We start from the raw sequence: 26,177 nt of genomic DNA on the forward strand, positions 1-26,177 counted from the left end.
AAAAACTAAAAAGTTTAACTTAACTTAACTAACAAGGTACGTAACTTTCTTTCTACGTTACGTTTTTCGTTTTTCTTAGTAGTTAGTATTACTTACTATATATATATATATATATATCAGGACATTTAAAAAAATGTGCAATAATTTTCATTTTTGGAAGTGTAACTAGATGTGTTCAATTTGGAATGAGACTGTTTTTTGGTCATAGTTTAAATAAGAAATTATGTGAAGAACATAGCATAAAATTGTGTGTATAGACACTGTTTATTATTAATAAAAATGCATTTCAGTGATCCATATGTTCGAATTGATCTAATGAGAACTGAAACAGAGACTCGAGATACAGACAGAGAAGAAGAAAGTGTAATTGACTCGGTCTACACTAAAACAAAAAAAAGGCAAGTTTGATATTTCGCTTATATTCATGTACATGTTCTTAATTGGATTTTCCATGCAATGACAGTGCTTGTTGTAGATGTAAACCTAAACAGCGGAGTAGTGTGTGACTTTACATACAAAAATGGAATTTGTATCTCATGTTTCTGTTAAACTTTTAAAATATAACTTGCTATGGTAATACTTGTCACATTTGTTAAGAATCGGTGATAACTCCAGAATTATTAACCCCAAAGTGAATGTGTATATTTAACACTTAATAATTTTCTTTTCTTTCTTCCTGAACTCAACACTTGGTATACGAAAGGTCTTCTGTCTTATAATTCTTTCTGTATTTATTATTAGAAATATACCTTAAGTGTACAAACAATTCAGTAGATTATATCATAGACACAAAAATAGGAAGTGAATGACTATAAAGGTTTCATTTATAACATGATCACAACCATTACATTGAAGCATATTTGCTCTTTAGTATGTTCCAAGAACATTAGGAAGCACTTACTTTAGTAAATTTTTGTAGGGCTTCAACAGGGTTTCTTGAGAGAAAAAAAGCATCCTCATAAAAAGTTAGAGTCCAAAAACAGGATATTTAGAATTGCTGATATTGTTTGAGTTAATTACAGTTATAATTGAAGATCATGCCTAAATTGTAAGGAAAGGAAGTTCATAAGTATTCATTTTAAAAATCACTGCTCGGGAAAGATAAGAAAGCATCAGAAATCTCTCTTGAAAAATTATGAATAATATGATACTATAACATGTTTTTTATAGTATCTTACATTTTCTTTTTTTGTCTGCTTAAACTAATCTTTTATCACTGAAAATTAAGCATGTTTTTTTTTTTGGCTGCTATGAATTTTTTTCCTGGTGATTATGTACAAAATTTTCACAAATAGCAAAGTCACATGCCATTTTCTGAGCAAGGAATTGCATAAGCAACCAGGAAACACCATAAACACCTGCTAATGTAGACTGTTATCACCATGAACACCTGCTAATGTAGACTGTTATCAAGATATTTTGATCTGGTGTCCATCATTGGTTTGGCTGCTATGAATTTTTTCCTGGTGATTGTTATGTACAAATTTTTCACAAATAGCAAAGTCACATGCCATTTTCTGAGCAAGGAATTACATAAACCAACCAGGAAACACCATAAACACCTGCTAAGGTAGACTGTTATCACCATAAACACCTGATGATGTAGACTATTATCACCATAAACACCTGATGATGTAGACTATTATCACCATAAACACCTGCTGATGTAGACTGTTGTCACCATAAACACCTGCTGATGTAGACTGTTGTCACCATAAACACCTGCTGATGTAGACTGTTGTCACCATAAACACCTGCTGATGTAGACTGTTATCACCATAAACACCTGCTGATGTAGACTGTTATCACCATAAACACCTGCTGATGTAGACTGTTATCACCATAAACACCTGCTGATGTAGACAGTTATCACCATAAACACCTGATGATGTAGACAGTTATCACCATAAACACCTGATGATGTAGACTATTACCATAAACACCTGATGATGTAGACTATTATCACCATAAACACCTGATGATGTAGACTATTATCACCATAAACACCTGATGATGTAGACTGTTGTCACCATAAATGCCCGATGATGTAGACTGTTGTCACCATAAATGCCCGATGATGTAGACTGTTGTCACCATAAATGCCCGATGATGTAGACTGTTGTCACCATAAATGCCCGATGATGTAGACTGTTGTCACCATAAATGCCCGATGATGTAGACTGTTGTCACCATAAATGCCCGATGATGTAGACTGTTGTCACCATAAACGCCCGCTGATGTAGACTGTTGTCACCATAAACGCCCGCTGATGTAGACTGTTGTCACCATAAACGCCTGCTCATGTAGACTGTTGTCACCATAAATGCCTGCTCATGTAGACTGTTGTCACCATAAATGCCTGCTCATGTAGACTGTTATCAAGATATTTTGATCTGGTGTCCATCGTTTGTGGTTTTGGCATAAACAGAATATTAGTGAATGCTTTTTCGTGTGCACTCCAAATAATTGTTAATTTTTCTTGTATACTCTTATCTTTTTAGCTTACATTTTAATTACTAAATGTATCAAATGTTTGAGAAGGATGTCGAAATAACTTGGATATCTTGTTATGTATCGAGGTCCAGGGATCTGAATCTCTTGTGGTTAGACGTTGGTAAAATTATTGTCATGTATTCTTTGAAGTGGTAAACGTACCAGAAACCCGAATTTAAACCTCAACGTTAGCAAAAGTTTAATTCTGAACAGAGGATTATTTCTTTTCTACTGAATCTTGTTATTGTAGTGACAAGGTGCTCCTTTAAGTATCGTGTTTTTATAAAGATCAATACTTCTTAAACTGTTTGATATCAAAGACCAGTTTGCTGCCTCCCTAAATTGTTGTGACCCATTCAAAAGCAAGTACAATGAAAAATGACTTACATATGAATATTCTATCAGTTTTCTTTTATTTTTTTTTAAATCCAACAGAACGGCAAAGTGTGTGTATGACAGACCATTATTTGATAACACACTGCTATAGATGTAATTCTCATTTTGAGGAAATTAATTTTTTTTGTAAGATGATTTATTTTTTACCAATTATTGAACTTGAGACCTATATCTTCAGTTTTACTGCTTTGAAATTCTGATTTGATAAATAAAGTGATCCCACCTTTACTAGACTTTTCCAGATTCAGCACGTGTTAAATGTTGATAGGTTTTTTTGACAGAACTAAAGTTTTAACACTAATTGTATCGCAATGCACATAGCAATGAATGCAGGGAATCTTTTATACAAATTAATTATTCTTGATAGTGAAATAAATTAACATATGTTTTTTTATTTTATCTAATTTTTTTATTTAATTACAAGTCATGGATTACAACTTGTTTTTGCCGAACGAAAATATTTTTCCTCAGTGCACTCGTAGTAGTCCAAAGAATAGAAAAGTCAGACTTAAGAAAATATAGTAGTTCTTTTTATTTTGCTAATTGACATTTTTGCATGTTTATCGGTATAGTATTATTTTAACATTTCTTGAAAGCCTTTTAAAAGCTATATCATTCAAAATATCTTGTTATAGTTTCTCTTATTACTACTTTAATTTTGTTTCAAACAAAACTTATATTTAAGAAACTTAAATCTTATACTTGTTGGAAAAAAAGAGAATAATATATTGAATATTATTACTTTTATAGTTTGTTGATTTATTTGATTACTCGTATAAGTGGTCGACAATAAGGGCTAATAGATAAAAATATCAGTATATGTTTCGGCACAGATGTGGACTATGCTATCATTTAATAAATAACTAGGTAAAATTTTATACTTGTATTTGTTAGTCTTAAAAATTCAAGCATTTTAGTTTACAAAAAAGTGTTTTTTATAGAATTATTTGTACATATGTATCATTAAACTTTTAAAATAAAAATGGTACAAGCTTTGGAAATAAACCTGGAACATTCTGTAACGTGCTTGCAGTCAAATCCGTAAGTGTAAAGAAATGTGACTCAAAATACACCTTCAGACATCAGTGAAGTGGACTTCAACCTTTGAGTATAGAAGTAACATGTAAATAAAATACTTAATGCGACTTATGTTTAAGTGTGGACTGAAATGTAGCTAAAATATCGTGAAAAATTAGAAAGGTGAAACAGACATTTCTTCTCAGATTTTTCTCTTAATCTTAACTATTTTACTTTATATAAAAAAAGTCTAAATAAAATTTCTTCATAAAAATGAAGATTTATATGTATATTATGGTGAATATTGCCCAGATGAAAATTAAATAACAAATATGTATGTAAAATCAAAGCTGGAGAACCTTATTATTCTTTGTGTATGTGGAATTATTTAAGCTAATTTTAATGACACTTTATTGCAGACTTTGAATCCGAGGTGGGATGAAGAATTCATTTTTAGGGTATGTTTTATAAGCCTCTACAAAGTAATTTTTAATTATATGAATTTATATTTACTTAATTTTTGAGCCTCTCCTTTAATTTTTGACAGAACTTGAAACTTTGCATTTATACTCTAAATATTTATAGAATGAGAACAACAGCAGGAAAAAAGTAAAAAAAAAACATCCAGTGTAATTGTATAGAAGCCCTATAAATGGGGGAAATGGAATTTTGTATTAGTTTCTAACTTTAGTGTATCTTAATGACTTTCAAATACAATATATAATATTAATTATATGTGTACAAAACATATAAATGTTTCTTGTTCATGGAACATGCATATTACACATGGTTACATGGTTACACATGATGCTTGAGTTGAGAAGTGAAGCTAATCAACGATACAGTCCAGGAATCGAATATGATCTACCAAAGAACATGTTGCTCTGACTTTGTAAAAGTTTTGGCAGCATTTAGAAAATTGGAGCATATCTTTTATCAAAGCTGCCTATCATGAGTTTTGCTAGATATCTTGCAGTTATTACATCCATAAAAGTTAGACAAGTACAAATGAATTAAAATTATAATTGTGTAAATAAACAAAATTCTCACGATTTACGTCGATAAAGTAGAAAAATCGTATCCAAGTAGGACAAATTCTCTATACTGTTAAAAATTCATGATCTAAACATACATATTTATTTTGCATTTTCAGCTATAATATTACTGAGCAGGCTTGATAATCTTATCCAATTTCTCCAAAACTGGCTTAAGTCTCAATGATCTCGGGTAATTAAGCCACTGAGCTTTCCGAGTTGTGAAAGAGAGGGTGTTAATGGTATAAGTTGATTAATTTTGATATTTCTATTTATTACGTTTTCTGTATAGTTAATTAATTAATTTTTAATCTTATTTTCAGTTTTGTATTGACTTGATATTTTAAACATTGTTAGTTACAGTTTATATTACCTTAAATGGAAATTATCTTACAGGTTAAACATACTCAGCACAAGCTGGTGTTAGAAGTTTTCGACGAGAACAGACTGGTACGTGTAATACTAACAGTAGTAATAACCTAGTGTGACATTCCAACCATGTTGTGATTCTTTATGTACTGTCGGGTAATTTTTCTACCAAATGGTTTGTGAACAGTATAAAACTTCATATGATTGCACCACACACTTGGGAAATTCACATGCAAGCAGATGGCAGCACAGTAGCAAAGCTAGGTTTTCATCACCACGCCTTTATATATAATGTCCCCACGAACAGATTCTTTGATGTCTATGAATTTGGATCATGCTGTTTTTTGATGTCACTTGATTTGTACCGTGTGACATTTCCTTGTAATAATTGGAAAGTAATTTGCAATTTACAGGAGCCTAAGGATTGAGGTAACTCAAGAGGTGTATTCATGGTGTTGTATACAATAACCTGCGACGTGATATCACAGCAAGGAGGAGATATTAAACATGTTATTCACAGTCTTAAATCTCTCAAGTGTGTAGTGTAATGTTACCAAATTTTATGTCATTAAGAATTACTATAACAAAAATAAAAACCCATAGAAGTGTATTCTTTAAAAGTGTCAGTGAACTGTTGTATTAATGTTTTGAGCTTTGGTGTCGAGAACTAACAGTGTTGTTTATGAATTATTTGGGATACAGAAAGAAGGAACAAACAGTTTTATATTAATTATGAGTTTTGTGAGCTAGAAAAATATTTCTGGGAATTAAAATAGTTAATTTTACATTGTGGAGTAGATATATTAACAAAATTTAGAGCTTATTTATTACTTTGATTTGTTACTGTACATGTGAAACACGTTCGAGAAACATCTAATAACGAATTGAGGAATTGTTGCTTTTCAGAAAAAACATTGTTGTCAAAAATAATTAAATCAATCTTATTTTTGTTTGCGTATTAAATCTTTGTTGTTGTTTTTGCCTCACCTGTTTATATTGAAGGTGTGTGTGTGTGTGTGTGTGTGTGTAATAGCTATAGAGGTTTCTATAGAAAAGGTTTAGTTTGTGGCTTTTGCTCTGTCATTTGAATATGTTTGTTTTAAGTTAGAGATACAGATAGCTGATAGTTTTGACAACAGAGGGAGTTGAATAGAATTATACTCATTAAAGATTAAAGTTTATTTAAATTATGAAGTATTAGCTGACGAGCGTTAGTCAAAGTGAATGATTTTATGGTTATTTTTCGATTAGAAGTACATTACTTAGCAAGGGCTTAAAAAAATCTCAAGTTTAATCCCAAGCAACTAAAACTTCTATATTGTTAGAATACAACCATGCTGAGTGAGAGTTATGGTGAAAATGATTTAGTGAGGCAGATGAAAGATCATCATGTTTAACTTTGCAAAATGATTTAGTGAGGCAGATGAAAGATCATCATGTTTAACATTGCAAAATGATTTAGTGAGGCAGATGAAAGATCATATTTAACATTGCAAAATGATTTAGTGAGGCAGATGAAAGATCATCATGTTTAACATTGCAAAATGATTTAGTGAGGCAGATGAAAGATCATCTACTCTCTTATGTAATATCTTTATAATTACACTTTCAGACAAGAGATGACTTTTTAGGTATGGTTGAACTGCCTCTTCAGAATATTCCGTCGGAAAAACCTGGACGTAACATTCCTTTCAAGTACTACATCCTCCGACCTCGCAGGTTTGTGTTTACTTTAATCGTGGCAGTGTTAAATGGTGTTATAACAGTAAGATAAGATCATTGTAAAAACACAACACTGAAATTGAAACAAATTTCTTTTATGTAGCAGCATTTTGAGCAACCCCTGTTTGTCAGGCTTAACATGAAACAAATAACAGTTGTGCTTGTGAAAATGTGTCACTCAAGACAAACAATATGCAGTTAACTAAGGAAAGAAGTATGGAAAAGAAGCTATGTAATATAAGTGAACAACATTGTAGATATATAAGATAAAGACAAAATCAAAATAATGCAATATTTATGGATGTATAGGTTTAAAAACTGACTAAAAATCAGTTCATTAATTCCAAGAGTCTGTTTGGCATCTAAAAAAAAAATGGTTCTAGTAAATGCCATGGAAAGTTGACTTAACACTAGCTCTTCATGCAAACTCTGTAAACCGAGTGCTTTCAAAAGATGGACCTTTCTTCTTCAGGGACAAACTGGGAATGATAGTGTAATAGAATGAGTGATATATAAAGGGAGTTGAGTGATGTCGTGTGATCTTCCAAGTAATGTTTAGTCTCTTATTCCATGTTGTAAGTGTGTTTCATTTCTGGTACAACGTGACCAGCGACTAGAGCTTTATGTAAAAAGGTGTTAGGGATAGTTTGCTTTAGAAATGGTTAAAAAAAGAACTAAATAAAACTATACTTAAGTGTTTAAGTAAAATAACGGTGACACCTGGAGACTTGTTGAAAAAGAGATGTTAAGCTAATTTATTTATATAAACAGGTATGGAAAATTATCTAAAATAAATAGCAAGTTTTAGAAAAATTAGGGTTCACATTACAAGAAAGAAATAAGCAAAGAATGAAAATTATTTTTCTGACAGAGATGAAACCAGTGATCAGAGATCACCGATTCCACTTTCTCATATGCTGGCCTGTGGTTTTGAACTCGTTAGTTTTGAATGGTATATTTACTACCAAGTGATCAGTGATGAAACTAATATTTTACTTTAGATGCTGTCCATTGGTCTCTAATTCCTTCAGTACGTTACCCTCAGTGGATTTGGTTGATAATAGGCAAGCTGAAATGCTAATTTTGTTGGCAGTTTTAATTCTAACTGGCTGGCTGTGGAATTGCTTAAACTCTACGCAGTAGAGTATGGTGATATTCATATACCAGTTCTTTTGGCATGAGCACTATTACAAGAGAAGGGTCATGGTAGTATATAACTTGTGAATATATGTGTATTTCACCATTATTTTGTTTTAACAGTCCTAGGTCAAGAGTCAAAGGCCATCTAGAAGTTTATCATGCCTTCTTGCCTTGTGAAGATAGTGACAATGAGACAACTTCAAATCAAGAAAATGAGGTAAGGAGGATTTTGTTTTTTTCTAGTTTTTGAAATTACAGTTTACAAAACTAAAACTATTCGTGTAGATTAATTTCTAATCAACTTCAATAGTTATCACACTTTGTTGTAGTTGAGTGCAGACCTTGCTATGGATAAACTACATAGTGAACATTCAAATATGTATTGAACATGCAGTTTAAAAAAAAAAAAAACACATTCTTTATGAATGCATATTTCAAATCCAAATGTTTCTTCCTCTACACTTCTCGTTTTTTGGGTCTATTTATACCCTAATTTACTGTGTTACTATTCTATTTATTAAACATATTCTTTATGTTTTAAGATATTATTTTTTGTCACTTTTTTGTGAGAAAATTAAAACACACTACTGCAGGCATAAAAAGTTACATGTAAATAAAACCTACATCTGGCTTTGATTTTTGATTGATGTTGTTTACAGAGTTACAATTTCATCCAAATAGAAATTACTGCTGTTTGTAGTGTATGTACTAATATATTACAGATAAAAATTTGTTTTGATTCATTACCAGTAAAAATTGTCAACGTGTAATTTATATTGTGCTATATATGACAGGGATGATTTTTATAATAGTTTTTGTCAGATGTGGATACAAGTTTTATTGATCACTTTAAAGAAAACTTTCAATTCAAAGTTGGATATGCGTTTTTTAGGCTGGTTGGGATATAGTTGACTCTGAAACAAGCAGTGTTCAGGAAGAGGGTCCTGCTCAGCCCGTAATGATGCCATCTTCAACAACAGCCCCTCCTTCTCTTCCCACTGGATGGGAGGAACGTCAAGATGCAAATGGCAGGACGTACTATGTGAATCACGTAGCTAGAACCACACAATGGGACAGACCCACAGGGTACAGACATGAGTAGTTTTTCTTTGTGTTTTTTTTAATAGCCTCAATTAGTGTATTTTTAAATAATGTTATCTCATCATCAAGATGCTCCAAGCTTCACCTGTTAAGATGAGATGCCGTTCACTGTTCAAATATTTTGAATTACATTTTGATGCAACTGGATAGACTTGACTAGTTTAAGGACAAATTTTACCAGTGAGTTAGGGTTTAAATCGAGTTTCCATATTTTTTGGTTTCTTTTTAATGGTATGTGATTCAAACATAGTAAATAGTACTGAAATACAACATTAATTTATAAGTAATTTTAGATTTAATATATTTAACCAAGCTCTTAAAATGTACCTTTATAATCCATTTGTAAATGTTGATAAGTTACATGATCCAATATTCCAACTGCTGACGTACAACACGTGTTTATCCAGTTGTAAATTTGATAAGTTTCATGATCCAATATTCCAACTGCTGATGTACAACACGTGTTTATCCAGTTGTAAATTTTTATAAGTTACATGATCCAATATTCCAACTGCTGACATACAACACGTGTTTATCCAGTTGTAGATTTTGATAAGTTACATGATCCAATATTCCAACTGCTGACATACAACACGTGTTTATCCAGTTGTAAATTTTGATAAGTTACATGATCCAATATTCCAACTGCTGACATACAACATGTGTTTATCTAGTTGTAAATTTTGATGAGTTACATGATCCAATATTCCAACTTCTGACGTACAACACGTGTTTATCCAGTTGTAAATGCTAATAAGTTACATGATCCAATATTCCAACTTCTGACATACAACACGTGTTTATCCAGTTGTAAATGCTAATAAGTTACATGATCCAATATTCAAACTTCTGACATACAACATGTGTTTATCCAGTTGTAAATGTTGATGAGTTACATGATCCAATATTCCAACTTCTGACATACAACATGTGTTTATCCAGTTGTAAATGCTAATAAGTTACATGATCCACTATTCCAACTGCTGACATACAACACGTGTTTATCCAGTTGTAAATGTTGATGAGTTACATGATCCAATATTCCAACTTCTGACATACAACATGTGTTTATCCAGTTGTAAATGCTAATAAGTTACATGATCCAATATTCCAACTTCTGACATACAACACGTGTTTATCCAGTTGTAAATGTTGATAAGTTACATGATCCAATATTCCAACTTCTGACATACAACACGTGTTTATCCAGTTGTAAATGTTGATGAATTACATGATCCAATATTCCAACTTCTGACATACAACACGTGTTTATCCAGTTGTAAATGTTGATGAGTTACATAATCCAATATTCCAACTTCTGACATACAACACGTGTTTATCCAGTTTTAAATGTTGATGAGTTACATGATCCAATATTCCAACTTCTGACATACAGTTTATCCAGTTGTTTGTGTATTGTTATTTTTAATATGAATTTAAAGCAACTGTTTGTAATTAAGCAACTTAAAGTTAATTAACATATCATAAGGAAAATAAAGCCTGTTCACTGTAATAGCTACAAAGAGAGAGAGTGCTCACAGAAGTGCTAAGCCCCATGAGTCTGGCTGATGGAGATTATAGCTTTTCATATTTATAATAGTCTTGTTTGACCACATCAAATGTTATTATATTTGAAACAATCTTGTTATAATAAAGAAATGGATAAGAAATATTTTTGAAAGCATTTTGAAAGTGGCAAAGATATTGAATATTTTTCTGTAGCACTGACAGTACCCTAGATCAAAGTGCTTTTCATATAGTAGTAATTCCATGTTTTCGTTGTGATCCGTGTGTTCTGTACTATTAGTTCGTTGTTAATGTGTTTGATTCCTGTTAGCATTGTGAACCTTTACTGATATATCAGTCCAACTGCTCATTCTGGTAGTCGTGATTTTGAAGCTTTCTGGTTTATTAAAGTTTTTTCAAGAAGTTTCACAATGTGTAAACTGAAGTTGTATGCTTTCTATTGCCAATACTGTGTAATATGACCAGCATAAAATACTTAGAATCTTCAGTGGGGTTCAACGGTTCTCTCATGATTCACAGAAGTCCCCAATACATTGATCAAGCTCCTGCATTTTCCCCAGTTATTTCTATAGCTAAACCAAGGGGGGCCTGTATCAGAAAAAAATTCAACAACCCTGTGGTACTTGAGCTTACGAGTGGGAGTATGAACATAGTTTTTAACATGCCCACCTGCATCCCATGGGGTCCAGGAAGTCTCAATCCAATGCCAGATTTGGGTTCAGTTACCCTGAAAATCTATTATTAGAATTCCATCATGTCTGTGTGATAAACTCCTGGGGGAATTTTAGCTCCTCATGTAGGAGGTGGGGGGGGGGATACTCTGAATAAATAGGGACACTCTTCATGTCAACTTCTGACTCTGCCTGTCACATTTGGTATTGTTAGTTGGACATACATACAGTTACAAGCTGAATTAATATATTAATATGCACATGATGGTGTTAATTTTCACAACATTGTCTAGCCAAGTAACTTATAAAGTAAAAGTATATATATATATATAAAACTAACAAAACAATATTTATATTGCAGACTTTTCCCTTTTTCTATTTTGTATATCTTCTGGTCTCATAGCTTTGGCTATGCCATTTAAGCTAAGTTACAGATTTGCATGCGATAGCGAGGTCCTACTGTCTTCCATACCTCACAAACTTGATCTCGCATCTCGGGCAGTATTGAAAAAACTAGGATAGCATAAACTGTTTTGTCATCACTGTTCTACTAAAAGTAAATGTGAAATTTCATAGCGGCTGTAATAAGCAATGGTTAATACTAATAATTGAATTGAAGTGAATTGCTGGTGGTACACTAAATATTGCTGTTTTGTATCTTGGAATGGACATTTGTTTTGATCAAGCTTTATTTGATAAACCTGGTTTTCAATCTTAGAGCAACACCCATAGAAGAACAAGTCCAACAACGTAGCTTGGCTTCAGCACAAGAATTTAGAAGAAGAGTTCACATTAGTGTAGATCGATCTGACGAAAATGAAAGAAGGGACAACTCTGAAACATTAAGTCAAGTGAGCTTGTGCTTCTCCTGCGTGTAATAAAAACAAAGGTGTTAAAAGTGGAAAATACTTCTTATGGTATTTATTCAACCATAAGCTAATCAGTGAATGGGATAAATTAATTATACATAATGTTTTTTAAATTGCTATTCTCAACTAAAGATTTTTATTTTTAGAGATTGTTAGGTAAACAAACATCAATATACATGTCACAAAGTTTTTGTGAGTTATGTTAAAAATTTAATTAAGCTACTTTCTTATCATGGTATACCAATAAATATAGCATAAAAACATATCAAATTTTCTATATTTTAATAGTTTTAATAAGTTTTAAGTTCTTAATTTTATAAGGCAATATTTAAAAAAGTCCTGAATTTCCCCTGGTATGAGAATTGTGACATTTTCTCTCTAGGCATCTCCTCTTCTCTAATCTATTTACCATCCTTCCGAGCACTACAAAACTTAAAGTAAATTACTTGTTATATTGTTGTAATCACTCAGGCAAATCATAAGTTTTATAGTCTTCAGTCTTATTTGGTTACACAGCCGTCAAATAGAAAATCAGACTCCTTTTGCCATGCTCACCTATCTTTCAAAAATTGTCAATAGTTTTCTTTGATGTTTCAATACCATATTATTTATAATAAATAGAAAGTCTAATGACATATTGTGTTACATTGTTTTCTGTACAGAATATTGTCAGTTTCACTTCCAGTTCAAGCTTTTTTCCCCATGGGAAAGAAATCAATGAGGTTAGCTGACTTTCTAATGGCTCTTGTCACATATTTAGAAAGCCAGAAAGATTATTGGAAATATTCTGATTTTTGCATGTAATTATTCTTTGGTGCATTATTTAATCACATAAAAAATTATTTAGTGCAGTACTACCATTAGTATGTATAAAAAAAATAAATAAAAAGTAGGGTTAAGAGTGTCATTGACAGTCGACAAAGAAAAAAGAGAAAACCCAGGTAACTACTTTATTTCTTGTTTTTCATGTATATTCTTTATTTATTATTATAAAAGTAATTAAAATGTAAAAATAGGAAACTTTTTAGTTTAATTAAGGTCAGATTAGGTAAAATAAATAATAATAATTATAATTTAATTTTCCACGAGGTACACTCATGAGTAGCTCGTGTGTAATGTAATTCAATAGTGTGGTGCACATTCACCAAGCGATTTACTACTTATAATAGCATGAATAGTAGTTAGATACGGTTCAAATGGCAATAAAACAAAACTTAAGTATAAATACGTGTATACTGTTACGAGTTTTAAGCTATTTAGGATAAACAAATGTAGTTTCATGTTACAATTTGAAGCCATTTTAGAAAGAAAAGGGGGTAATTTAGTTTTATTTCGATTTTTATTTTGGTGGTTACGAGGTTGGTCAAATTGACCAACCTTGTATAGAGTTACAGTTGAGAAAATAACAGATGAAATGTAAAGTTTTTACTGAATAAAATAACATTTGAAATTTATTTAGGAGATTTTAGAGATGATGCAAATGAAATCTAAACTTTTTGAGATGAAAAAAGTATTTTTAATCTTAATGTGGAAATCACTTTGTACTCAGACTGTAAAAAAAAAAGTATATATATATATATATATATATAATTCATGGACAAATTTTAAGTAAAAATACTTCATTAAAAATTCTGATTTTCTGTGTACGAAAGACTTGCAATGTTTACTAAAAGTCTGTCAAATTTTGTTAAGAAACACTTACTGTAATAAAAGTTATAGTATGGAAACTATAACGAGTACAAAATGATTATAATCTTGTTTAAATCAACTGACCCTGTTGCGATAGAGAGAGTTAAAAAGCATAATGGTTTATCAAAATTATTTGTTAACAAATAGCCTAAAATTTAGTTGAACCACTTTCCAGTTCATGAAATACCAATTTTTTATTAAGTCACTCTTTAAAAAATATTCTTCTAAGTTAATATTTTTGTTGCTCTTAGCTGAAAGTAAGTATTAATGAGAAGTTTGACTGTTTTCCTCATTTATGCTATTTATGTTATTACTAACAGTGTTTCCATCTCATAGCATTCTTCTTACTGTCCATAACGAATTCAGATAACTGACAGTGTTTTTTGTTGGAGTTATTCTTATGTTTACATTACCATAAGTAAGTGGTAGTATTTCACCAGTTGAGACAACCTCAGAAGCATAACTAGCAAGTGTCCTACTCATATATAGATGAGTTGCTCGACTTGTTAAACTTGGATTGTTTCTTATTATTATAGATATTGGAATCTCAAAGAGCTGAAACCCCTAATAATAGGAGACATTCTGAGGTCAGTATGGTGGTATGGTCAGAACTAAAACTATTGTTTTCTAATGCACTAACTACACACAAACTTACTTACTTATGTCTGTTGTCATATTACTTACATCACAATTTACAACACGTGTAACTTATTGTTTTGCTTTCATAAGAGCATAGGTCAACTTTTATCTCCAAGCAGTCATTACTTACACCGCAGTCTTCTTGTTAATCTCTACAGATTGTTTCACTTGTAACACTTGTTTTACCTTTGACAGTAGCACAGCTATTAAATTAATTTGACTATAAACAGTAGTTCTATTGGGATATTGTTTGAACTTATTGTTTGACTATAAACAGTAGTTCTATTGGGATATTGTTTGAACTTATTGTTTGACTATAAACAGTAGTTTTATAGGGATATTGTTTGAACTTATTGTTTGACTATAAACAGTAGTTTTATAGGGATATTGTTTGAACTTATTGTTTGACTATAAACAGTAGTTTTATTGGGATATTGTTTGAACATATTGTTTGACTATAAACAGTAGTTTTATTGGGATATTGTTTGAACATATTGTTTGACTATAAACAGTAGTTTTATTGGGATATTGTTTGAACATATTGTTTGACTATAAACAGTAGTTCTATTGGGATATTGTTTGACTATAAACAGTAGTTCTATTAGGATATTGTTTAAACATATTGTTTGCTATAAACAGTAGTTTTATTGGGATATTGTTTGAACATATTGTTTGCTATAAACAATAGTTCTATTGGGATATTGTTTAAACATATTGTTTGCTATAAACAGTAGTTCTATTGGGATATTGTTTAAGCATATTGTTTGCTATAAACAGTAGTTTTATTGGGATATTGTTTGAGCATATTGTTTGCTATAAACAGTAGTTTTATTGGGATATTGTTTGAACTTATTGTTTGACTATAAACAGTAGTTTTATTGGGATATTGTTTGAACATATTGTTTGCTATAAGCAGTAGTTTTATTGGGATATTGTTTGAACATATTGTTTGCTATAAGCAGTAGTTTTATTGGGATATTGTTTGAACATATTGTTTGCTATAAACAGTAGTTTTATTGGGATATTGTTTGAACATTTTGTTTGCTATAAACAGTAGTTTTATTGGGATATTGTTTGAATATATTTTTTGCTATAAACAGTAGTTTTATTGGGATATTGTTTGAATATATTTTTTGCTATAAACAGTAGTTTTATTTATTACAGTGAATTATGTTTTTTATTTTACTTTGTACAGTAAATCTATTTGTATTTCCATGATTTTATGTTTTGCTAGAAATAATGTGTTAGTTTAGATCATTTTGTATAGCAACTTATAAATTATTTCTTTTGATCTTTTTATGTAACTCTTTAACTCGTTCAGCCAAGTGAAGCCATTTGTTTCACTAGCTTATAGCCTCCCAGTGGGTCAGCAGTAAGCTAATGATCTTATAATGCTAAATTCTAGGGTTTGATTTCCCATAGTGGACTCAGTAGATAGCTCAATGTGGCTTTTTTCTAAACTAAACAAACAAACACCATGTTATAAAAACTTTTGGAGGCTTGAACTTGAACTTATTTTGACCCTTTTTAATATTGTAAAAAATTATGAACTTCTTACAGATTTTGAGAGAGAAATTTTTTTGTATAAATTTTGACAACTTTTATTTGGCCATTGTGTAGAAGTGATTGGTTTTTTTAGAGCAAAATAAGTATTTCTACCTTCACAGTAAGCTAGTTTAATAACTTAAGCCTAATTTTGTTAACTTGTAGAAAATTTAAGAGAATAAATTTTTCTTAGTGTACAAAAACATACATTATATTTTTTTCTGATACTGAAAATTCATGCAGGATCAAAAATTAGTTACTAAATAAGAAACTCGGTAACTTCATTGCTTCTGTAAAGTAGATTATTTTTTAACACCTGAAGAAGGATTCTGAAAAAACTTGGATTAATTTCTTATGTTGTGATTAATTATGTTTTTAATACGAGTTTTGCTCCCGCGTTTCAAATATTTTGATGACCTTAAACTAATGGTAAAATATGTTGTCTTGAAAGTGATTTGTTTTAAAATTTTCCAGCCAATTCCAGCAAACATGGTTTCGCAGTTGACAAACCTTCAGATTTCTTCGGAAGGTCTTCCTGCAGGGTGGACCATGCAGGTCGCTCCTAATGGACGTGTATTCTTCATTGATCACAACCTAAAGTCTACCACATGGGTATGTCAGTTGATATATGGAATCAATCTTACGTTGTATTCATTAAAACATTAAAAACTGTGGAGAGAGCTGTATAAGTGATATTCTTTAACCAGTAGATTACTCCAATTCACTAAGATGTTAAGAGATAGAACAGGTCACAAATAAAAGGTGTGGTACATTAGTCAACTGATTTAGCTGTGATAAATCTATATGTATTACTACTGCTTAGGCACTGTGGGTTATATCATTGAACTATTTTAACTGTAATACATCCATACCTGTTATTACTACTTATGCGCTGTTGAGTGCATGATCCGTTAAGAGATAGAACAGGTCACAAATAAAAGGTGTGGTACATTAGTCAACTGATTTAGCTGTGATAAATCTATATGTATTACTACTACTTAGGCACTGTGGGTTATATCATCGAACTATTTTAACTGTAATACATCCTTACCTGTTATTACTACTTATGCAGTGTTGAGTGTGTGATCTGTTTAAGTTGTTACGTGTCTGTAGATTTGTTAAAATTGCATTTATTGTTGCAGGAGAGTAAACGTATTATGTTAATTTTGTATAATAAATTGATAACAGTAGTTGTTTTTTAGTACTCTGCAGATTATTAATTATAGGGAAATGCTTTAAATGTTAAGACCAGAGTTTCAAGGTCTGAAAACGTGGATGTTATTTATTCAGTTTTTCCATTCTTATAGGTTGATCCTCGGACTGGCAGACCTAGCCCGCTGCCAAATCAGAACAATGTTCCAAATAGGCCTAGATTTGACAGTGTGGATGATCTTGGCCCACTACCGGTTAGCAATAACAGTCAAATACTGTAAAACTATGACCTATGACCTGTAAATCTTTAACTCTATACAGACTAGTTAGCACCTTTAAGTTCTCAAATGAATATCTAATTTCAAAATTTAAGTGTGAACAATAATTCTAATATTATTTCAATGATTTTTTAACTGAGAAGTATTTTTAATTGATATTTTGTAACATTTATTTCATGCAATTTGTAAATAAAAAATCAAAAAAATTGTTCAATTTGTTATGTTACAGTGTATGAAATATGGTGTACATTAGGTAATGGTTATTCTTTTGAAAATTTGTGAAATGAAATGAGCAAGTTATTGGTAAAATGAACTGATGATTTATTTCTAAGTTTAATAGATCTTTAACTATACTTGTTAGTTTTATATTAAAGTTTTTGTTTGCATACTAAGATTCCATGTGGAAGAGAAAATATCACTTATGTCAGTATTCATATGTTATCCACATTTATGAGCCTACAGTGTTTGTTTCTTGAATATTTTGCCTCTTTTTCATGGTTGATTACAGGAAGGGTGGGAAGAGCGTGTCCACACCGACGGTCGAATATTTTTCATTGACCACAGTAAGTTTAATCACAATATCAAAAGTCTGTTTGGCTTTGGATCACTGTGTAGAGGTATTTGTTGTGTTGTTTTTATGGAAGGAGTGGGAGTGACTAGTTCTTTCTTTACTTCTAAGGTCGGCAGTATTTGAATCAAGTGAATGTTTATAATATTATTCCAAGAGCACCTGTTTATTGTTAGAATCAAAACCACTACACGTGTGTGACCCACATTATCTTGTCTTCAAAATCACGTAGCAATTTGCATTGTATCATTGAACTGTGGTAATCACACATTCAATTCTTTTACCCGAGGCGACATTTGAATTCATTAACATATTTATAAGCAGCAGTAAATTTTATCAAAAGATAATCTGATAACTGATTCAATTATTATGAATGAATAATGGGAGGCTATGATTGTTGTTCTGCTTGGATTCCTACTACGGGTCATCCACTTGCCTCTAAATATAAGCCTGTTGTGTCTGAAAATATTAACATTACTTTGTGACGGGGATGAAAAGTAGAGGTCCTACTCATCTGCTCACATTTGTTATATTCCATCAGTGAACATACCTATTCCTTCATGTCAGATCCAGATGCCAAAGAAAAACCCGATGCAAGTAAATGTGTTATAGACTTTCCACAGGCTGTCAAATATGGCATCCAAAATAAGAAAAAAACAAACAACTAAAACTGGTATATTTATGTTTAAAATGAGATTGAAATAAGAAACGTAGACACCCTGTCAGATCATATTAGATTGTAGATTTAGCATAACACCTCTTCAACACTGATATATGTATCTGATTGTAACTATTATAAACATAAGACTTTAGTAACTTCTCTAGAATCTGAAAACTCTGAAACCCAGTACAAAAACAGCTCAGTTGACCATGCATTTCAACCATCACTACATAAAACAACAAATTTAGCAACAGAGGTAACTATTAGTAAAGACAACAGATTCATTCTAGTTGATATGTTTACAAAGGACTCTGCAAAAATAACTCAAAAAGCAGCAGAAAATTATACAAGGATTGTTACACAAAGTTACAAAACAAAGGAGTATGCTGTATGGAGAGTGTTACGGAGGACGGTACCTAGTTTTATACTCCCACGTGTTGCTACATTTAATGCTTTTTAAAGCAGAACAGCTGACTTACTGGCATGGAAAGGACACAATAGATTGTGTTGGAAAGCAAGGACTTACTCGTCACCTTACTGTTGTTGCTGTTATAGCCTCTGGTTTGCTGAACTACTATTTATTACCACACGATTTGGAAATAAAATGCATAACTGACAGCTGATTCCAAATTGATTATATAGATAGTTAATACTTAGTAGTGAGAGTTTCACATGAGAACATACATGATAATGAAGCTTCAAAATTTTTTATTTGTGTGCTTTTGTATTTGTAGATAAAAATGTTTTAAAATCAGTTTTTAAGTTTATGTAATCTTTGATGTTAGTTTTTATTGATCATAAGATTTGATACTTTGTAAAACATTACATTTAGTACATGATGTGTATGTTTTTGAATTTCTTTTACTCAAAGAATTCATAAAGAACGTTTATGTTTCAATTATTTCAACAAAAACAAAGTAAAGAATAAAACAATAATATGTGTATATTGGAAGACTAAAAATAATGAACATTTGGTATTATCATTTGTTTGTTACCAGTTTTATTGTTATCTAAAGCGATATTATTCAAATCTTTACTGTTGGGATTTTTTTCAAATAGTAAAAACTAAAGTGGAATAGTGAATTAATCCTTTTGTGTTGTAGATACAAGGACTACACAATGGGAGGATCCTCGACTAAGCAACCCAAACATTGCTGGTCCTGTATGTATTTTTTGTTAAATTTTATGAAAGTGAAATATTTATGTGTTGAGTTATTCAATGAAATTGAAAATTAAAGTATATTAAGATAAGTTTCTGCTTTCCTTACAGTTGTATGACCTCATTAAATCTTAATTTCAATAGTTCTAATCTCTACTCGTTCTTACTTTACTTCTTACCTTATGAAATATTAATTTCAATAGTTCTATTCTCTGCTTGTTTTTACTGTAGTTCTTACCTCATTAAATTTTTATTTCATTAAGATAGCATAAATTGGCACCTTGGTGTTGCTATTAAGACTGATCTGAACAGAATTAAAGGATTTTTTGATCAAATTTAAAACTGTGCCGTAATATCTTTAAATATATCTTAATAAACTTTCATATCTCTGAAGGTAGGCTTAGCAATTGTAAATTAAATTTTTATATTGTGTGTGTGTGTGTGTGTGTGAATAAATAACAAATTATTGCTAAGCACGGTAGAATTGTCCGAGAAAAAAAAAAGGCTGTCACATTCAATCTATTATTCAATGATGCTTACAAATAACTGCTAAAGTTAGCCTTATATGAGCACCTAATGCCATTATTCAGTGTTTCACATCTTGTATAACAGTAATATTATTCTGTTTTTCTACCACATGTAGTTTTGTGGGGAAATAATGAAAAGGAAAGCTACTACTTAGCAATGAGTTCAGGTTATAAGCATAAATTATATAACAACCATTAGTGACTTTTCATTGCACAAACATGATATTTGCCAAAACAGTTTCAGTACAAATAAATAAAGAAAGAAGGAATAATCTAATTTAATATATAAGGAGATCAAGTATTTATACAACTGACAAATGTCTGAGTTCAAAGACAACAGTTTCTTAATTATGAAAACAATACATTATATAGCAGTTTACTTTTTTTTTAAATTTTCAGTGGGGCTGAGCTTGGCAGCTTTGTGTGTATGTGTAGTGTCATACTTCATGTCCTCCCTGTAATTGATATGACCCTAGCATGTGGTGGAGTCAATTTTATAAACTGCAGTGAATTGGTGTGAAGTTGGAAAATGTGGGCTCTGTAAATATCCCCTTAGCATTAGTCCAGTGCTCTGATGTACTTGTATCATCCTGCAGAAACTGATATGATATTAACAATATATATTATCATTGAATTATAAATATAAAACAAATGTTCACTTATCAACATACTTCAAAGAATTTGTTTAAAAAAAAGAGGGGGGAACAAGTAATAAAAAAATTACGTATGATGTAAGGATGGCATTGCCAAATAGTACTGAAACAAGATAAGGATGAATACACAAAACCATGCAAAAGTTCCTATATAAGTAGCCAGTAAACATTGACTCAATCTTACAAGCATATGGTTATTAGCCACTGTAAGACTGTATAGCACTATTCAGTTTAAATGCTTTTATTCAAACCTGAATTCATGCAACTGATAGAAATTCAACATTTAGTTATAGATAAATGTTTTTCTTGGAAAGATTTGACTACTTATGTAGGAAGTTTTGTATGGTTTTGTGTATTTATCTCTACCTTGTTTCTGTGCTTTTTGGCATTGCCATCCCTACATCATCTGTACTTTTTGCAAAATGTTTTTTATTACATGTACTCTTGTCACAGTATAAAAAATATATGTTACGAAAACTCTAAAAAAATATATGTATTCAGACCATGTTGTTTCAATAAATTTAACACTAAATGAAAGTTATATCAATTCTAAAGGCATTGTTATTTATAGTATTTTGAAATTCGTAAAATGTTTTTTTTTGTGTAATAATGTACAGAACAAGTAAAAAAGGTTCATAAATCTTTCTTTAAATTAATACTTGCAAGTAAAGTCTTTGCGTAATTTGAAAGTAAAAGATCTTACATTATTATATGGGATTGGTGTATTTTTAAACTCCTCAAAGTCCTTTTCTTCCTACACTTTCCTAAAGTCCGAGACAGACGTATAGTTTGTGAAGGTGTTATTAATCTGGAATTTCCTGTTTGTTGAAGTTGACAGGATGTTTATACTTGAATTTTTGATATGTAAGCAACAGGAAATGGACTAAGAAAATGGGAATGATGATGCCATCAAGTTGGAACTTCCCATCATTCAGAAACCTTACATACCTTTATTTTTTCATCAGTTATTGTGGAGTTTATTTTGTTGGTAGCCATATAGCTTAGAACCCTGGTCCCCCATAGGCAGCCTAAAAGCTACTACCAGCCCCTTTAATCCTAATATTTGGGCTGCAAGACCTGTTCGTTAAAAGTTGAGATATGTTTAGCACAAATTTTGTTTCCATCCACTGATTAAATGTGTAATAAATTAATTATCTGTAAAGTTGCATTTCCTTCCTAAAGTCGTTTTTGTTGGTTGTTAGACAAAACTGTTCACCAATGCCATTACACACACATTCACACTGATTATTGTGATTAAGTGACACACCACAAAAAGGTAATTGGAGACTATTGAATAGAGAAGAACTTGTAACATTACGGTGTAGCAGTCTAATTTAAAAGTTACATTACAGCTAAGCAATTTGTTCTGTTAAATTAAATATTTTTGTGAAACTTTATGAGTTAGATCTAATATTACAGAGCAATGTCGATTTGATATGGACACAAGCTCCGACACTTTCACACGTCCTCTTCAGTCCAACAAAACAATAGTTAATCTAAACTTTATTTTAGATTATATTAAATGGTATTATGTATTTACCTACTATATATCAGTTATATTACAGCTGAAAAAAATGTGTATTTTTTGTAATTGTTTTTATCATGAACGGTGTTGCCAGATTGAGTGGGTATCTAATTTGTGGGCTTGTTTTTGGCACTGTAATAGTTTTTATTTTGAACGGTGTTGCCAGATTGAGGGGATACCTAACTTGTGGGCTTGTTTTGGCACCCTAGTAGCTATTGCATTTGGATATACTTTTGAATGTTTTTAAAGTTTCAGCTAAGGATGTTAAAGAACTGTGTAAACATACATAACCCCTCAGTATATGGATTTAAAGTTTTAACTATGTATGTTAACTAAGGATGTTAAAGAACTGTATAATGATATGTAACCATCAGTTTATGGATTTAAAGTCTTAACTATGTATGTTAACTAAGGATGTTAAAGAACTGTATAATGATATGTAACCGTCAGTTTATGGATTTAAAGTTTTAACTATCTATGTTAACTAAGGATGTTAAAGACTGTATAATGATATGTAACCATCAGTATATGGATTTAAAGTCTTAACTATGTATGTTAACTAAGGATGTTAAAGAACTGTATAATGATATGTAACCGTCAGTTTGTGGATTTAAAGTTTTAACTATCTATGTTAACTAAAGATGTTAAAGAACTGTATAATGATATGTAACCATCAGTATATGGATTTAAAGTCTTAACTATGTATGTTAACTAAGGATGTTAAAGAACTGTATAATGATATGTAACCGTCAGTTTATGGATTTAAAGTTTTAACTATGTATGTTAACTATGGATGTTAAAGAACTGTGTAATGATATGTAACCGTCAGTATATGGATTTAAAGTTTTAACTATCTATGTTAACTAAAGATGTTAAAGAACTGTATAATGATATGTAACCGTCAGTATTGCATTGCTGTTGCTAGGCATCTAACAATGTATTGGTATTTGTGGATGTGACATACAGCCATATATTGCATTCTGGATAATATAAACAAGTGAGCCTTAATGGATGAATTAGTACACTAGGTAAAATTAAATGGGTAAATAGTCTAAGTACATAAAAATATAATGGGAAAATACCTCATTTATTGGCCTACTATTTTGTTTAATTTCTCAACATAATATTGGGCTAGTATTTAGCTGGTTTTAGGTATAATTTTTCAACATAATATTGGGCTAGTATTTAGCTGGTTTTAGGTATAATTTTTCAACATAATATTGGGCTAGTATTTAGCTGGTTTTTGGTATAATTTTTCAACATAATATTGGGCTGGTATTTAGCTGGTTTTAGGTCTAATTGTTCTACATAATATTGGGCTAGTATTTAGCTGGTTTCAGGTCTAATTTTTTAACATAATATTGGGCTGGTATTTAGCTGGTTTTAGGATTCAAACATATTTTAATTTCTGTTGACCCTTTTCATGAAGTGGAAAATTGTGACAAACATTTTTGAGATAATATGTAAAAGTGTGGTGGAAACATGTAAAGCAGTGTTTATTTTAATTCCAAGAAAAATATCCGTAATTTCTAACATTGTAAAATAATTATTTTTCAGGCAGTGCCATATTCTCGTGATTACAAACAAAAGTATGAATACTTAAAGACGAAACTTCCTAAGCCTGTAAGTCCAAGTTCTGTAATATATAAAGCAGCCTTTGTATGAGCTTTAGAGTATTGTGTGTTCTATTTCTTGTATAGTAGAACTAGCTGCTAATATGACCATCGTAATTAATTGTGTTTCTGTTTACACAAACAGATGTTGTAGCCAGATATTGCTGTATGATTGATAACATTATGCTATGCACTTTGTTATATCTAGAAATGAATTTAGATAATGGAGATGGAGCACATTTCTTATTCAGGTGGAAATTGTTATTATACAGTGATTATTTTTAACCCTGATTTTTAATGAATGATGAAATAGTTATGCACAGTTACAAACCTTCAGAATTTGTGAAATTTCCGAAAGGTTCAGTTTTGTTTTAGAATGATCATTATTTATCAGCATGATAGCAAGATAACAACCTGAATGCTGTTAGAATTGAAAAAAATATTTATTTTTTACAGATAATTTCAAATTTAGTCTGCTTGATTTGAGAGAGAATGTTTCTTTGACATTATTAGCTCATCATTGTACTGTAGCAATCAGTTACACTTTTTAATTTTTTCTCATTCCCCGCTTGGAAGCTCTTTTGAATCCATAAGAAATTGATTATTTTTAAATATAGTTTGTTTTTTGTTTAATTTATATTTGAATGCAATTTTCTTTTTTCTTTCTTTTTTTTTTTAGAGCAATGTCCCAAATAAGTTTGAAATAAAAGTTTCCCGTGCCAGTATCTTGGAAGATATGTATCGAATTGTATCCAGTGTCTCTAGAGTAGACTTACTGAAGACAAAACTGTGGATTGAGTTTGATGGAGAAGAGGTCTTAGACTACGGAGGAGCATCTCGTGAAATGTTCTTTCTGCTGTCTCGTGAGATGTTTAATCCTTACTACGGACTCTTTGAATATTCTGCTGCGTCAGTACCTCATCATTCCTAAATTAATAGCTGTTAGTGAGGCTTGCAGTTGTCCAGTAAAAGAACTTCAATTTATTTCTTGTAAAAAGCATGTAAAAATATATTAGAGCTTGGATTGACACACAGTTATTTGTAAAAAGAAGAAACATAGATATTGGAGATTTTATTCAGATAATATTTAATGTTTGATGCTTCAAGACTCGTTACTATGTTACAATAGTTACAAAGCTATTTATTGAATAATCCTTAGTGTATTATATTAGTTTTGTCACTTAAAAATCAAAGAAAAACATTTAGCGTTAACCCTTTATCATCGATATTTCCTGTTTTGTTTTATTCTCATATGAAAATTTTGAATCAAATAGAATTAGACTTAGTATCAGTTTTCTAAATAGTGATTTAGTATATTTATATTACCAGTTGACTTCTTACTAATAACTAAACAACCAAAGTATGAATGACAAAGATTTACTGATGAGCAATGACCTCATGACCTCTCCTTTCAATATGGAAACAAAGTTGTATGTGTCAGTTTTGGTATCATGATATTTTGCCAACATTATATCTTGTTTATCAATTTCAATCCAATAATTATGTTTTGTTTAGAATAATTAAGAATTTCTTGTATTTGTGTGTTTTTGAACACATTAGAGTAAACAATATAATCATTAAAAAATAATTTATGTAATCTGACTAGTTTATTGTCTCAGGCTGTGGTCTTACTGTACCTGATAAATCTCTTAGTTTGTTGCTTTGGGCGGTGGTCTTAATGTACCTGATAAATCTCTTATTTTATTGTCTCAGGCCATGGTCTTAATGTACCTGATAAATATCCTAGTTTGTTGTCTCGGGCAGTGGTCTTACTGTACCTGTTAAATCTCTTAGTTTGTTGTCTCAGGCAGTGGTCTTACTGTACCTGT

General features: G+C 30.8%; 1 protein-coding gene across 2 annotated transcripts in view; it reads left to right on the forward strand.

The window, feature by feature from the left end:
- Positions 1 to 26,177, forward strand: part of LOC106465911 (E3 ubiquitin-protein ligase Nedd-4-like) — a 50,701-nt gene that overhangs the window by 7,579 nt on the left and 16,945 nt on the right. The window contains exons 3-16 of one of the 2 annotated variants that reach the window (XM_022393849.1): positions 291 to 397; positions 4,324 to 4,364; positions 5,337 to 5,390; positions 6,922 to 7,028; positions 8,292 to 8,388; positions 9,064 to 9,257; positions 12,189 to 12,321; positions 14,565 to 14,615; positions 16,687 to 16,824; positions 17,520 to 17,618; positions 18,151 to 18,205; positions 19,975 to 20,033; positions 24,293 to 24,358; positions 25,028 to 25,257. In XM_022393849.1, coding sequence (XP_022249557.1) covers positions 291 to 397; positions 4,324 to 4,364; positions 5,337 to 5,390; positions 6,922 to 7,028; positions 8,292 to 8,388; positions 9,064 to 9,257; positions 12,189 to 12,321; positions 14,565 to 14,615; positions 16,687 to 16,824; positions 17,520 to 17,618; positions 18,151 to 18,205; positions 19,975 to 20,033; positions 24,293 to 24,358; positions 25,028 to 25,257 — 1,431 coding nt within the window. Of the gene's footprint in view, positions 1 to 290; positions 399 to 4,323; positions 4,365 to 5,336; positions 5,391 to 6,921; positions 7,029 to 8,291; positions 8,389 to 9,063; positions 9,258 to 12,188; positions 12,322 to 14,564; positions 14,616 to 16,686; positions 16,825 to 17,519; positions 17,619 to 18,150; positions 18,206 to 19,974; positions 20,034 to 24,292; positions 24,359 to 25,027; positions 25,258 to 26,177 lie in introns of both variants that reach the window. The other variant, XM_022393850.1, reaches the window with a different exon arrangement.

The sequence above is a fragment of the Limulus polyphemus genome, unplaced genomic scaffold (assembly GCF_000517525.1).
Source record: "Limulus polyphemus unplaced genomic scaffold, Limulus_polyphemus-2.1.2 Scaffold2091, whole genome shotgun sequence".
In the NCBI taxonomy this organism is placed as follows: domain Eukaryota; kingdom Metazoa; phylum Arthropoda; class Merostomata; order Xiphosura; family Limulidae; genus Limulus; species Limulus polyphemus.